General features: G+C 36.1%; 1 protein-coding gene across 1 annotated transcript; it reads right to left on the reverse strand.

Moving 5' to 3' along the window:
• Positions 1–4319: 4319 nt before the first annotated feature.
• Positions 4320–9232, reverse strand: LOC122017910 (protein TPX2-like). Its single transcript, XM_042575625.1, has 22 exons — positions 8858–9232; positions 8508–8587; positions 8327–8388; positions 8149–8230; positions 8007–8056; positions 7803–7909; positions 7455–7710; positions 7287–7377; positions 7120–7194; positions 6845–7021; positions 6695–6757; positions 6544–6627; positions 6387–6463; positions 6210–6288; positions 5993–6124; positions 5819–5905; positions 5605–5724; positions 5340–5506; positions 5144–5252; positions 4917–4976; positions 4737–4831; positions 4320–4633 (listed from the first exon to the last, which is right to left on the reverse strand). The coding sequence occupies exons 1-22, from the start codon at positions 9009–9011 to the stop codon at positions 4546–4548; spliced, it is 2295 nt and encodes a 764-aa protein (XP_042431559.1). The 5' UTR covers positions 9012–9232; the 3' UTR covers positions 4320–4545.
• Positions 9233–16207: the final 6975 nt, after the last annotated feature.

Genomic DNA, 16207 nt, shown 5'->3' on the forward strand with positions numbered 1-16207 from the left:
CAACAGGACCTAACTAACTTGGTTGATCACATCAAAACTACCACGGGGTCCAACAATCTCCCCCTTTTTGATGTGCATCAACCCAAGTTCAAGTTAGGGTTAAAAATAGACATAAACAGTAATTTTAAAGAAAAAATTACTAAACTAACAAGTTAAGTATAATTTTTGCAATTAGTAAAATTGCAAGAAAAAGAATTTTTTTTTAAAAATTTTTTTAACTCCCCCTAAACTTGTACTTTTCTCTCCCCCTTTGATCACAGCAAAAAATGGGGTCTTAAGAATTTCAAGTAAGATTGAAGTTTTTGAAAATTGTCTAAGTTAAAAATGAATTTTCCAAAAAAAATCTAAGTAAAAAAAAAATCCTAAGTAAATGTTCAAATGTTCCAAAAAAAAAAAAAATAATTCTAAGTCAAGTGAATGATTTTTTTAGAATTTTCCAGAAGAAAATTTCTAACCCAAAAAAAAAATTAAATTAGAATTTTTTTTTAACAAATTTCTAAGGAATTTTTGTTTATTTTAACAAACATTTGATAAACTTTCAAAGCATTATTTAATTTTTGTTTAATGCTTTTTCAGAAAGTTATTTAAACATTTTCTTTCAATATTTTAGCTTCTAGGTCGTGGCGAGGCACTAGGCCTTCTTGGGTATTGGAGCAACAACCACTTCCTTAGACAAAGCTTCCATAAAGAATTTCAATGTTTAATTTTCTCATTGTAAGCTTTTAATTTTTGAAAAATTAATTAAGCACAGATTTTGGAACCCAATAGAGGTTCCTACCTTTAGGGTTATTCAGATACTTAGGGGGTACATAATTTTTGGGTATTCTTCTAAGTTGACCCTGATGGTTTCTAATGTACCAGTTCAATTTTCCATAAACTTTAATTTTTGAATTTGGAAATCTATTTAAACATGTATTATTTCTTAACTTCTCAATTTCTAATTTTATATTTTTATTTTCAGATTTTAAATTTTCATTTTCTTTTTCTAATTGATCTAATTCTTTAGACAAAGCTTTAATAAACTCAAAAGACTGTTTAGAGTTTAGGGAACGTACCTTACTTACCTCATCTTGCGATGCTCCCCCTTCATCATTGCTTTCTCCTTCTGAGGTTTCTCCCCCTTCATCGATGCTCATCTCTGAGCTTGAGTCTTCTTCCGGTTGATGGTTCGCCAATAGCGCTAACCCTGAGAATTCTTCGATGTCCGACTCAGAGGTTGACGAATCTGACCAAATAGCCTTCAGATTCTTGTGTTTGGAGGGTTCTGGTTTCTTGTATTTTGGCTTTTCCCTTTCTTTCTCCTTTCTCTTTAGCTTTGGGCAGTCATCTTTGATGTGCCCCTCTTCGTTGCAGTTATAGCAGCGAACCGTCCTCTTCTTTCGATGATGCCTCTGCGGTTTAAATTTATTAGTACTGAAAAACTTATTGAAGCGTCTTACCAGTAGTGCCTCTTCGGATTCGTCGACTGAGGCTTCGGAGTCAGAACTGTTCATCTTTGCCTTTAAGGCAATATTCTGACTTGTCTTCTCTGCTCCGTTGGGTTCTGAAACTCGAGACTCGTGAAGTTCGAAAGTGGAAAATAATTGTTCTAACGTACTTACCTCGAGGTCCTTAGAGATGTAATACGCATCTACTAAGGAGGCCCACTCTGGAGTTCTCGGGAAGGCATTGAGCGCGTATCGGATAGAATCCCGGTTGGTTACCTCTTCTCCAAGGTTCGTTAGTTGCGTTATCAGCTCCTTGATTCTCGCTTGGAGTTGCGCTACCTTCTCGCCTTGGTTCATCCGCAGATTCGTTAACTGGTTCCGGAGGATGTCGCGCTTTGCTAACTTCGCTTCGGAAGTACCTTCGTGAAGCTCCAGGAATTTCTCCCAGAGATCTTTCGCTGAGTCATAACTTCCGATCCGATTTACCTCCTGCAGCGGCAGCACACTGAGCAGGTGGAACTCTGCCTTTCCGTTGGTGACGAAATCGGCTTGCTCCTTCTTGCTCCATGTGTTTTCTTCTTTGTCTTTCGGCGCTGCAAAACCATATTTCATTGTAATAAGAATATCAAAATCCATTTTAAAAAATACCTCCATTTTGCGCTTCCATGTGGCGAAGTCTCCGTCGTACTTCGGGGGATGGATGTTCGCTCCGGCCATCGTCTTGATCGTAGTGCTTCAGTTGACGGTTAGTCCTTCTGAGGCGATCAGGCTCTGATACCACTTATTGGTGCAGCGGAGACCGGCAAGAGGGGGGTGAATTGCTGAAAACAAAAAGTAACTATACCCTCCTCGTACTTTCAACTCAGTTAGTGCAATAGTTAACAAAATAATAAGACAGTAAAAGAAAGACACAGAAGAATTAACCTGGTTACAACCAAGGAGGTTGTTAATCCAGGGCAATAGAAGCGCACTAAAAGAAACTCTCCTTTGCTGAAGGCGGAGAAGCCTTTTACACTTTCAAAAGCTCAGAACTATTGCTAGGAAACACTACAGATTGAATGGTTGAGTTGTGATTGAATTCCTAGCTCCAGGGGCCTTTTTATAGCTCCTGGAAAGTCTATCCCGAGGGTCCAAGGCGCCTCCAACAAGGTTCAGCGCAGGCGGCCACGGATAAAACTTTATCCTCACGCAAATGGCCAAAACTGACCTGTTGAAGGCGCCTTCAACAGGCTTGAAGGCGCCTTCAAGGGCGCCTCCAAGCTTTCAGCTTAGTTTCTTCAGCTTCCTTCGCTTCGTTCTTTTGGGTGATTGCGGCCAACCGGAATAGGGCTCACCCGAACCCAATTCCCGGCCTTCCTCGAGCAGCCTTCCGTCCCGGCTTAACGTCCCTCGAACGCCGCGCACGCTCTTCACGCCCACCGGAGTACTCTTCCGCAGCTCTCTCGTCCTTCGGACGCACCGAGCCCGTCGGCTCCCTTCCCGTGCCGTCCTTCTCGCTAGCTGCGTCTTCCGCTCGACTTCCTGTGCTCCTAAGTTCCTGCACACTCAGACACAGGGATCAAACACAACAGGACCTAACTAACTTGGTTGATCACATCAAAACTACCACGAGGTCCAACACAATTTAGGTATCAATATTTGTACGAAGGAGTTGTAACAAGTAATACTTTGCATGCAGGGAGTGGAAACAAAGTTTTTTGGACATAGGGATTGCATGCAAAGTTAACATTGTGATTAGGGATTTTTCTCTAATTTACCGTTTAAATTATGGAACAATTGTTCAAAAGTCCATACTGACAAACCATTCTCCCTCCTGTATCAGAAAAAGTTTAAAGTTTGTTTCCACTCCGTGTTTGCAACTTCTAATACATTTCAATTTATCTAATTGTCCTTCATTTTTTATAGATAAAAATAACCAAAATAAAGATATATATTTTTTTAAAATTTAGTAATTTAAACTAGAAATTAGTATATTTTTTATCAAATTGAATTCGATTCTTTTTCCGTTTGACCAATCCGATTGGGAGTCATATCAATTGATTGGCTTAGGTTGAATCGATTGGTTAGATGAAAAAAAGAATCGTGCTCAATTTGATAAAAAATATATTATATTCTAATTCAAATATATTAAATTTAGAAAGAGTTAAATAAATTCTTTCAGATTTATTTTTACCTATAAAAATAAGAATAATTAAATAAATTAATATTCATTATGTTTTTGACATGGCGACTAGGGTAAAGTTTAAGTTATGGTTGAAGATTTTTTTTCATAATTTACTGTTAAATTAAAGTATGAATAACTCAAATCAAATTTGAATTTAAATTAGTTTAAATTATACTTCGATTTTGTTCAAATCCTGGTTAGAATAATTCAAACTGGACTTGATAAGTGATATGCTTGTATTACCAATTGGATTTGGTGATGCTAGATTTGGATCGAACCATTCCAATAAGATGTTTAGTTGATTAGAGGGTAACAGTTTTATTATAATGGAATAATGTGTGAATTTTTGATAGACATATGCTCTCGGGAAAAAAAAATTTCTCCCATCATTTAATCACTTGATGGTCGACTATAAACTAACATCATAATTTTCCTTCTTTTACATAACCTAGGACGGAGACACCTGAGATAAATGTAATCACTGTTTGCTACAATAGATTTAGATCGAACCATTTTGCCATGGATCTCTCAAAGCTAGTGTTCTTGCCAGAGGCTTCAGTGATGCAATCAAGATCGTCCGTGAAGTTTCCACACATCAACACAGCTTCGGAATGCCATCAACAACATCAACATATATCCCTTATCGACCAAGAACCTTAACATCAAAACAAAATTAAATTTCAAACCCTACTTTTGCACTTGTATGTCAAGTTGAAACTAGAAGCATGATAAATAAACAAGGTGGAATCAATTGTCAGATATTCAAATTCACAAACTACTAGTGCCAACCAATCAATAGTGAATTAGAAGAACAACATCATATATGTACAGTCCACGCTAACAAAGGCCCTCTTCAGATTGAATTTCTTCTATCCCTTCCGATTAGCGAGCGCATCCGTAAACTAGTCTAGTTCAAGCAAGTCTTGAACAAACTTCATTTAAACAACAAAATCATCATCTCATGTGGAATGCCTGCCACCTCTCTATTCTCTGGTTCACCCTCAAATCTGGAGACTTTGGCTTTGTTGCTTCCTTTGTAGATCTGCACATAGAGCAAATCTGGTTAGGAATTATAAAAAAGAAATACAAGTTTTGTTTATTAGTGATTTGAAAGAAACTTGTTTGATTTGCTTGGAGCTGCTCACTTTTGGGGGATGAATGGGTTTTCGAAACTTGGTAGTGGTCTGGCATGAGGCACCATTGTCCTTCTCATCTGCTTTACTACCTTCTCTTCCTCCATCTAGTGTCATTTGATATATACAACACAAAATTATAAGTGGAATCAACAACCCAACATCTCAAAAAACGCTCCTGACACTACTTACAATCTTGGCGAACTCCTGCTCCTCTCTAAATCTCTTATAGGTCAACTCTTTCTCCTTGATCTGGACATGACATGAACAAATACTATTGTTTTAATGAAACAATGACAAATGTAGTAGATGATACACAAAGTAAATAAAAAACAGTAGCTATTGGTATTCTAGATATGTTTCTAGTAGTCATAGGAAGAGAAAAATAATGATTAGTTTTTTGTAAAACATTTACTAACCACTTTATCGAACTCTGATCTCTGGACAGCTCTGTGATCCACATGCAAGGCAAATTCTTGGACCTCAGTAAGAGGCCTTCTTTCCCTTTCTGGAAGTGGCAAAGGATCACTGTGCCAAATAAACACAATTGTTTAGTGACAGTTTTAGGGGAGAAAAGAGGCGAACTTAGATGGAAAAAGAGGATGTTTTTTTTACTCTTTCAAAATTGGTCGCGCTCTAAAAATTCTTCTCTCTGCCTCCTCTCTTTCTGCCCTTTCTTTCTCTTCCATCCTTCTCTGCAGCTCGTCTTCATGCCTAACAAGGCTTTCCAATTGAAAACCTTCAGGCTTTGTGCACTGCTTAGGCTTAGGTTTGGGAGGCAACTGAAAGTATGGGGAAATTTATAATCGTGTGAAGAAAATGGAAACACAAAGGTAGTACGTGGGAGTCATTTAAGAATGATGCCACTGCTTCTTCTTACCACTGGAAAATCTGTGGTATAAGGATAAGGTAATCCCTTAGGAATCCTGGCTATTTCCTCTTCAAGCTCCTTCTGTAAAAGTTGCTTCGCAAATTGTTTTTCTTTTTGGAGTCCTCTCTCCTGAAGAGGATCAGGAGATACACGAAGTCAAGTAGGATTATCATTCACACAGCAAAGGAATAAGGAAAGAAGAAAGTAAGATAATCCATCACACCTCTGTATGAAGATGAAAAGGATTCGGTATTGTCAATTTGGGAACTTCTTTCTTCTCATGGTTAGAAGATTCAGGATGCAGTGAAAGCTGAAGAGGGGTCATGTCACAAATGCGTGTAAACATCTCATGCTTACTCCCAGTTTAATCAACAAAAAGAGAAGATTGCAATGCTACCTTATCAAAGAGTTCATCAACGGCAGCAGATGGACCCAACCTATCATCTGTTGCAAAATGGAACTCATCGGGAACAGTAATCTGCGGCTTTGTGTTGCAAAATAAACCAATATCCCCCTTGCTCTCAAGAATCTGAGTAGGGGTTTGGAAAACATTGGTGAGAATTCGAATTTGAGTTAAAGGAAGTCTAAAAACAACTATGAAAAAAATTAGACACCTTTTTGTTTAGCGGCCAAGCCTTGAACTTTGGCATCTTTTCTAGTTCCTCCCTTTCTAGTTCCTCAGAACTTTTTATCCTGCGACAATGTAAAAAGGAAGTGCATGTTGAAATATGCATCCATTGCAACTGAGTGAAAACCTTGAATTAATATAGTATCCATGAAGATTGGCATACTTTGGAGGTCTAGCTCGGAGTGCCGTTTCAAGATGAGGGACTTTTGGTTCAGTGAGTTTGAGGGGTTTGATCTGATTCTGTTAGATGGTCTTAAGTTATTAGAAAACAACATTACGGGATATCATAATCCATTATTTATGTAAAAAATATAGATTACCTGAACAGAACTATCTAGCGATGAGGCTATTGATGAAGTATCGGCATGCTGATTTGCTCTTTCCATTGTCTTGAAATGGAATTCCTAGACAGTAGTAAAATAAACAATAAGATAAATTTCTTGGCCTTAAGAAAAATCAAGCAAATACTACCTGGAAAACAGGTGTTTGAGGAGAACTTTTGGAAAACAAAGGAAATGCAGGTGCTTCAAAAAGCTGCAAAATTGGAAAAAAAAAAAAACTCATTAGGACAGTATTCAAGCCTCACAGAATCAAGGTTCTTGAGAAAGAAAAACACCAAACCTTCTTGTTTAAAGGGCGTGCTCTAAATTTGGGCATTTTTGCTAGCATCTCTTCTTCAAGCTCCACTGAGCTCTTTATTCTCACTGCCCGAACTCTACGGGCGGTTTCCAGTTCAGGATCCTTTGGCCTTGTCAAAGTAAGTGCAGGCCGTCTTTGTTTGACTGAAGCTGCATCATCCTAAAGATGATGATGCATGAGCAAATGAAGGTCTTACTGGATGGTTTCAACACTCATCTAATTATCAGAAGAATAAAGTCGACCATATTATCATGTACCTGCTGCACATCAGGAGCACTAGCTAACCCCAATCTCGACTTATGGAGTAGAACTCTATTTTTCAAATTGTGTATCTATTTATGACCATATCAAAATGAAATATTAATAATTATATTGTTCCAAGTAAAAAAAAGGTTATTAGAAAAAAGATTTCAAAAGTATTAACCTGTTTGGATCTTCCATCATCCAGCTTTTGCCTTTTAATAGCTTGATTTTCTTGTGCAATTCCAATAGACGTTACATTCTTTGCAGCAACACTACCAGGACACAAGTTATAGATAAAAACATGTCATGGTAATTCATGATAGAATATCTGCAAAATCGAAATCCTTACTTGGTCACATTCTTAGCATTTTTTGAAGGTTGGGAAGAGGACAACTTGCTTTTCTCCTTTAAAACAGAGGGTTTTTGAATTGAAACAGTTCTCGTAGCAGTTAAATTCTTTGAACTGCTTAGTGCTGCTACTCCTTTCCTTGCCATTCTGTGTGATTTTGGAGTGCATGGTTCTACGGTTACATGGCTCTCCTTCATTTTGGGTGCTAGCATCATTTTAGTAGTCCTCTGTGCTTTGACAGTGCAAGCTGCTGATGCTGTTAATAAAAATTCAAGCATTGTGACTAAATCAAAAGGAGGTATAAGTCGATCAGACTACAAGCTTTTCATCAAAGTTAGTTGAACATGCCTGCATCTGGAGCACCACCTGAAACCACTACAGGGAATTCAAAACACTGGTCCTTCCCGTTCAAAGAACCAGCTATTGCTAAGGATGAAGAATTGTCACTGGATGAGCTACAATTACAAAAAATAGATAGATAGAACCTATAAGTTTAGTTTTCAAGTAAGGTAATGAGAAAAAGAAGGGGGGTAAAGGATGCCAAATGTAAACCTAATCTCCTTTGGCAGAACAATGACACTCACACAAGGCTTGGTTACCTCCTGGACATACAAAAATATAAAGAACTTAGGTCACTAAAAATATAATTATAGCATATTGATCGTTTTCTTCAGACTAGAACCTTTCAACTTACCGACATAATTATATCCTTCTTATCCACTGTTACTTGTCCTTCTTCAGCCATAGCGTATTGATTGATCTCCTGCATGTGCGTTCTGAAAACACGAGTATGAGAAGAAAAAAGACTTAATTAGGAACTTAATATTCATGAGTCAGCAGAGGAAAGAGATCTACAATCATAATTTTCCAACCGTGTTGTTTTCTCATCTTCACGGTTTGAATCAGACTGCCAAACTCCATTTTTTACTTCCACCTACAATTTGAAGAGGAAAAAAAAAAGGGGAAAAAGGAGGAGGATAAATTAGCCAAAATAGGAGGATATTTTTTTTCCATTGACATGAATAAATAGGTTTGTTTAGAATAAAATAACACCTTGATTTCATCTATGTTTCCGAAGTCACAGAGGCTGTCAAGTTGAATAGATCTGCTTTCTCTAATTCTGGGCACGAAAGCTATGTAAACCAAGAAACATAGTAAGTCCTAATCTTCGAGCAAATGCCAAAAAATTAATAGGGAAAACCTCATCATGTAGAGAAGGATCATGACTTCGGTATCAAAATCAAGAAATAAGCTGTATAGCTTCAACAAAATCAACTCAAGTCTATGAATCTAAAACGAAACCCTAAATCTTCACCATCAAGTCTTTAATAAGCACAAGCGAAATCCAAACGAATCCATTCACAAATCAGAAAAGAGGTTAACTAGGGCACAAAGATACGTACGAGACGGATCGTAGCTGAGGGAAGTCTCGAACCAAAGCTCCGCCCTTCGGACGTCCTCCTCGCTCTCCTCGTTGCTGAAATCGAAGAATCTGGGAGCCCTGTACTCGTAAACCTCGTCGACCTGCAGGACCTCAACTCCGCCGCTGGCCGTCATCGGACCTCCCAAAAAATCGCAGATCTTTCGACTCCGCCGAGGGCGATCGAAAGGCTATCGGATCGGATCGGTGAAAAGCAGCAATCTTTCGGGTCGAATCCTTCGATTGATTGGTTCCGAGATGCTTGGCGAGGTCTTCAGGGTTTTTATCGCCTTCTCTCTCTCTCTCTCGCTCGCTCGCTGTGTCGGCGTTGATTTAGTTTTGGTAGTCGCAGGAAGAAAATGGCGTGAAATAAACGGAAGGGAACGCAACGGTCAGGAAAATTTTAAAAGGCGGCTGTGGGGCCTCCTGTAACGGCTAATTGGGGAAGCGGGTTTATTACGTGGCTTTTAGGTCGCCTATGTAACGTTATCCTCTTCCACGTGCCATGCACGTTTCTCGGAGGACAGGGTCAAGGATTACGCTCTGTTTACTTCTAGGAGATGGGGGAGGGGAGGGGAGGGGAGGGGAGTTAGGGTCGATTTACTTAGAAGCGTAGAAAGTAAAATTAAGCAAAAAATTTTGCGCAGAAAAATTTTCAGCTTTTACGTCATTAAAATTTTTTGAAAAAAGAGAAACATAATTCATCAAATTATCTAATAGATAATTTTAGAGTTAAAATTAATCACTTCAATCATATATCAATAAAAATGACACATGTATTTTTTTTACTGATAAAATTAAATTATATATTCAAAAATGATACATATATCCTTTTTATTTATAACTTACATCGTATATATCCATCTTCCTCTATCAAAATAAATAAACATACCAAGAAAGATAAATATATCAAGGATGAATTTTTTACCCTTTCTCTAATTTTCTAGGATAATTTCTATAAAGAAAATAGCTCGGTGCACGAAGCTTCCGTTATGCTGGGTCTCGAGAAAAGATCCATTATACGTAATTTTATCTTATTTTTTTACAAGAAATTATTTCTAGGATTCGAACTCGTAATTTTTTGATCATAAAGTGACAATTTTATTGTTATGTCAAGACTCTTTTTCTTCTAGGATAATTTCTACCATAGAATTTTTTTTTCTTACTCATCTGCGCTATGGAGTAAACAAGACTTGGGAGGAAAGGCAAGCAAGGTTTACTCATTCTGGTCCTATTATCCGTACTCATAATTGGTTCTATTTATTTCTAACTCCATGAATGAATGAATGAATGAATGAGACTAATAAATTGTTCTTGAATGAGTTCACGAGTGAGGAGTGAATGTCTTTATTGTGCCATGTTGGCTTAGCTGTCTTTTATTTATCTTTGTTAAAATCTTGAGTAATTTAATAGAAATAGATAGAAATAATTCGGACAATAAAATCTTGCTAAAATCAATCTACGTGGGAATGCAAATGAATTAAGTTGAGTTAAATTTTGTATTATTGAAATTTGATAAAGTAAATAATATAAATTATGAGATAAAGTGGGTGAAATGATTATTCAAATTTAAATTAGTTTATTTTATATGAGCTTCAAATTTATTTTGATGGTTTGAAATGTATATATTTTTAATTTTATATTGTTGATTGAGGAGTTTAATCTTATAAATTTATTAGTTAATTTTGAAAATATAGTTTCATATTAATAAAAAATTTATTGAGAAAAACATTTTATAAATTTTATTTGTGGATCTCGTGATTTTCATTCACCATTCACAACTCACAGTGTATATATATATATTTTTGAATGGACGCATATGTATTTAAGTTTATTTATCTAGTTTAATAAGTTATTAAATAGTAGGGGTATAATTGAACCAAGTCAAGTCAAACAATAACCTTGGGCTTGGTTCGTTATCCCTAAGCTCGAGCTAAGCTCGTCGACTTAAGGGTCTTATATTTGTTTGTTTGTACGTGCTTCTTGTCCTTGCCTTTGTCCTTGTTCTTCAATTTAGAGCAGTTATCTTTTACATGCCCTTCTTCATTGCAGTGGTAGCATCTGACTGTTCTTTTTTTTACCCTGCAGATAGTTAGATTTTATAGATTTAAATAATTTTTTAAATTATCTTATGATCATTACCATTTCGTTGTCGTCAAGAGAGGATTCTGAATCTTGTACATTCATCGTTGTCTTAAAGGCAATGTTGTGCTTTGGCTACTTCTTTGAATCTGCGCGTCTCATTTCATGGACTTCAAAAGTAGAAAATAATTCTTCTAAAGTAGTTGATCTAAATCCTTAGATATGTAATAAGCATCTACTAATGATGCTCATTCGATATTTCTAGGGAATGCGTTAAGCGCGTACTTTAGCGAATCTCGATTATTTGTCTTTTCTCTGAGATTCGTGAGTTCAGTGATGAGATCCTTGATCCTTGAATGAAGATGTGCAACGGTTTCACCTTGTTTCAGTTTGATGTTGTTGATCTGGTTTTTGAGCAGATCCCATCTCACGAGTTTTGCCTCCGAGGTTCCTTCGTGTAGTTCCAGAAATTTCTCCGAGAGCTCCTTCACAGACTCGTAAGCTCCGATCCGGTTGACTTCTTGTGGCGGTAGAACACTTAGTAGATGGAACACTGCTTTGTCGTTTGCCACGAAATCAACCTGTTCCTGTTGGTGCGGGAAGCATCCAACAATCAAACCCAAGTTTTGATAATGGCAAAGGAGTCAAAGTTAAGCTTATTTGTTATCTCATGTGTCTGATTGAGATTGCAAGAAAGACCTAAGTGTTCTTAGGCAAAAGTCCTAGCTGCGGTTAGGCAAGGTGAAAACCCTAGGGGGTGGTAACCCTAGGTGGAGGAAAACCCTAAGGGGCGGCAACCTTAGGTCCTAGGGGGTGGTAACCCTAGGTGAAAGAAAATCCTAAGGGGTGGTAAGGTAACCTTAGGTCCTAAGGGGTGGTAACCCTAGGTGGAGAAAAACCCTAGGGGGTGGTAACCCTAGGTCCTAGGGGGTGGTAACCCTAGGTAGAAAGTCCAATCGGTCTGGAGGACCGGACTGACATCAGGTAATCTCTCCTGAGGGGAGTAGGTGAGGACGCGTTCCCCGGAAGAGAGAACAGTAAGCGTCAGTTCGACCTAGGGTTTCCGATGGGAAATTCGAAGTCAGAACCGGACAGTTCGAAGACTGTCAAACTTAAGCTTCTTATATATAATCTGTTTTACTCTAACTCTGTTTTGTAGGAAACTAACAGTTTTGTGTAGGGGGAGAACTGATCGGGATCGGTCGACCGAACCTTGGGATTGGTTGACCGAACCCCCAAGCCAGTAGATCAGATTTTCAAAGATTGGACCAGGCGCGACCAGAGGATCGGTCGACCGAACCTTGGGATCGGTCGACCGAACCAAGGATCAGCGACGACTGGATCAGGCCAGGTTGATCGGGTTAGAGAAGTGGATCGGTCGACCGAACGGCGGGATCGGTCGACCGAACCAGGGATAGAAGTTGACCAGATCGAAGCGGAGCGAGCGGATCGGGCGGATCAGATGAAGAGGAGATCGCCTAATCGGTCGACCGGACCGGGGATCGATCGACCGATCCACCTCGGGTCAAGCCTGATCCTGAGACTTGGGGATCTGGATCAGCTTCACAGAGCCTATAAAAAGGAGCCTCGGGAAGCAGCCGAAACAAAACTCGAACAGAAGAACTTGTGCTCTCGTACGCTGCTCCGAATACTTCAACTACGCGCTGCTACTTCGACAATCGACGACTCCGTCATTCAATTCTTTTGTATTGTCGGTACTATATTTCCTTATTAAGCACTTGTACTCTTAAATTGTAAACGATTTACGGATTGATAGTGATTGCTCACCGAAAGCGATCTTCAATCGCGGGCCTTGGAGTAGGAGTCACCCTAGGCTCCAAACCAAGTAAATCTTGGTCTTCTTGTGTGTGATTGTTCTTTTATTATTTCCGCTGTGTTACTCCGTTAGTTTTAAATCGAACGAATTAGCCACGAGCACTATTCACCCCCCCTCTAGCGCTTTCGATCCAACAATTGGTATCAGAGCGGGGTTGCTCTAAATTGGTACAACTACCGTTCGAGCACTTTTTTCGTCGCTTTCTCGTTCGTTTAGGGTAAAAATAAAACCTTACGCCTTTTGTTTTTCCCTCCAAAATTATTTTCAAAAAATTCATTCTCATCTCTTCACCGCTCATTAGTATTGATAAAATATCGCATTTAACAAAATTTGATATAATATTTTATTATTTTTTCTCGAAATTCGTGAATTCCTATTTCTATCTTTTTCCCGCACTACTAATCCAAGACCAAGTCTTGGAACAAGTATTATTGTTTATTTTGTGAGATTCCTTCTTAATGGCCTACGAAGATGGGTACAGCTCCACATGCCTACCACTTGTGTCCAACGAGAATTTCAGATACTGGAAAGACCAGGTGGAGCACCAACTGAAGGCCGAAGCAGAAATATAGACCATAGTCCATATTGGATTTATTCTCCCCACTGAAGAAGGTGTACCCATCACGTGTGACAAGTGGGATGCACAAACAATAAGGACATTCGAGGCAAATGCAAAAGCAACTTGTATTATCCTATGCAGACTAACAAATTCAGATCTTGATCGAGTTGGAAAGTTCAACAATGCTAAAGAGCTTTGGGAGAAATTGCTCAAGCTCTATGAGATCCCTTCAAAGCCAGAAGATCAAATAGAACCTGAGTCCAAATCTAAATTTGAATCCCCAAAGTCAACCTCCGAACCAGACTCAGAAGAATCAGAGCATACCGATTTCATAGAACTGATGGCCAAAGACGAGATACCTGAATCTGAGTCAGAATTTGAAATGGCAACAGTCAAAGGGGAGAATCCTATCATGGATCCTAAAGGTAAAATTATAAATTCAAATTTTAAATTTCACATAACTTGTTTTAAGTGTAGGGAGAGAGGACACTATAGAAACGAGTGCCATACTCCTAAGATTCGGTCGGCACAATTGGAGGAGAAGGAGAAAAAGATCAGGGAAGGGAAGAAGCACATTGAATGCTCTAAGTGCAAACGAGTGGGTCACTGCAAAAGACAATGCCCAGAAAGAAGTCCCAATAATCCAGGGAGAAAAATCAAGGTAAATAAATTTACATTATATGAAAATCCAATCTTTTCAACACATGTTGGTACTCTAAATAATCCTGCTTGCTCTAGTATAGATTCTTCTTCAAAATTGGGCATGCTTGCTAACAATACAATAAATAGAGTTAATTCAAATCTAAATAAGAATAACTTAAAATTATTTAATAAACATAAGAAATTAACGTTGAGAAAATTAGAGAAACAAAATAATATCTTAAAAGATAAAATAGATACGTTAGAAAAGATTATTAATAATTTAACTAATCAACAAAATCTAGACTTGGGTTATGAGGTTATAAGTCTAAAGTAAAACTTAAACACTACAAACCAAGCTATAATCAAGTACCTTTTATTTACTAAACTTAATTTGAATATCAATAATGTAGGGGGAGACTCTAGAATAGTTGGCACATCCAAAACTAACTTACCCGGCAGGATAATTAGAACTAATTAGAAAGGAAACAAGTTTAACTTGATCTATGGTATTGGTGAAATTTTAGATGATAGTACGTTAGGAAAGTTTAGTCTATGCATGTATAGGAAGATATGACTTCGACATGGTACATTTGGCTAAGTGGAACTAACCGAAGGTACCATTTATAGATCATAACCAGTTAGACCAAGATTTTGTATTAAGTTCAGTGGATAGGACTATTTGGAAAACCTTGAAGGCATGGTTACTTTAATGATGCCCAAGTGACTTCCCATAGCCTAGAAGTTTATTCAGAGAATGTCTATTTGTTGAGCCCAAAACTAAGCATGAATCTCACACAAAGTTAAACTAAATCCTATAACTGAACTCAATTCATCTCACAAAATTATAAGATTTTCTGATTTAAAATTTAGATAATGTGAGATGACTAAGGATCAAAATTAAAATTAAATTAATAATTCAAAATCAAATTAATAATTTAAAATATTTTAAAAACTTATTTAAAAATTCTATTAAAAACTTATTTTAAAAACTTATTTAAAAAATTCTATTTAAAAATCTTTTAAAAACTTATTTAAAAATCCTTCTAAAATTTATTTTAAAAATGCCTTTGAAAATTATTTAAAAATTCATTTGAAAAATTATTCAAAAATCATTTGAAAAATTATTCAAAAATCATTTCAAAAATTATTTAAAATTCATTTGAAAAATTATTCAAAATTCATTTGAAAAATTATTTAAAAATTATTTAAAATTCATTTGAAAAATTCATTTAAAAAATTATTTAAAAATTCATTTGAAAAGTTATTTAAAAATTATTTTGAAAATTTATTTAAAATTCATTTGAAAAAATATTCAAAAAATCATTTGAAAAATTATTTTAAAATTCATTTGAAAAATCATTTAAAAATTCATTTGAAAAATTATTTAAAAATAATTTCAAAAATTATTTAAAATTCATTTTAAAAATTCATTTTAAAAATTCATTTTAAAAATTATTTAAAAATCATTTTTAAAAATTATTTAAAAATTATTTTTAAAAATTATTCAAAATCATGAACCCACTTAATATATTAATTTACTTTCAAAATCATGATTGCACTTAATATTTTAATTAATTTGAAAATCATGATAACACTTAATATTTTAATTAATTTTAAAATCATGATCGCACTTAATACTTTCACACTTAATAAATCTCAAAATCTTACTTAAATCTATTTTAAAATCATATTTGGTTTCCCTAATCTTAATCAATTTTCAAATTATAATTTCAACTCAATTAATTTTTAAATCTTCAAAATGTTAAATATTTACTTATTTGGAATTCTAACTTATATGAAGTTAACTCTATCTCACACTCATAAGTTGAACATGCTTGATAACCTAGAACGGGTGAGATAAAAAATTAGGAAAATAATTACTTTTAAATACATTCTTGGAGTATAGGCATTAATTTAGGAGGAGTGAAAATTGTTTTTCCCAAGTCAATCTTTTAAAAAAAATTATTTTTGACTTATCTTTAAAATAAATTTTTTTTGACTTAAATTAAAAATTATTTTTGACTTGTCTTCAAAAATATAGACTATCTTTGACCTGGTTTTAAATTTAATTATCTGTAACCTGGCTTTAAAATTAAAACTTTTCTAAAAGGCTAAATGTTTTCAAAGCTAAGTACTTAAGCTAAGCTCTTATGTATATCCTTTTAAGTTAAGTACTTAAACTAAAACTTTTATCAAGAAAAACATTTCAAATT

Source organism: Zingiber officinale, chromosome 8B, assembly GCF_018446385.1.
Source record: "Zingiber officinale cultivar Zhangliang chromosome 8B, Zo_v1.1, whole genome shotgun sequence".
Lineage (NCBI taxonomy): Eukaryota > Viridiplantae > Streptophyta > Magnoliopsida > Zingiberales > Zingiberaceae > Zingiber > Zingiber officinale.

What these genes read in the sequence shown, in the direction of transcription:
- LOC122017910 (XM_042575625.1), bottom strand. Translation starts at nt 9,011, where the DNA reads ATGACGGCCAGCGGCGGAGTTGAGGTCCTGCAGGTCGACGAGGTTTAC. An exon ending in ATGATGGAAGATCCAAACAG is followed by an intron (nt 7,195 to 7,286) that starts GTTAATACTTTT and finishes GGTCATAAATAG; the next exon opens with ATACACAATTTGAAAAATAG. An exon ending in CACGCCCTTTAAACAAGAAG is followed by an intron (nt 6,758 to 6,844) that starts GTTTGGTGTTTT and finishes CCAATTTTGCAG; the next exon opens with CTTTTTGAAGCACCTGCATT.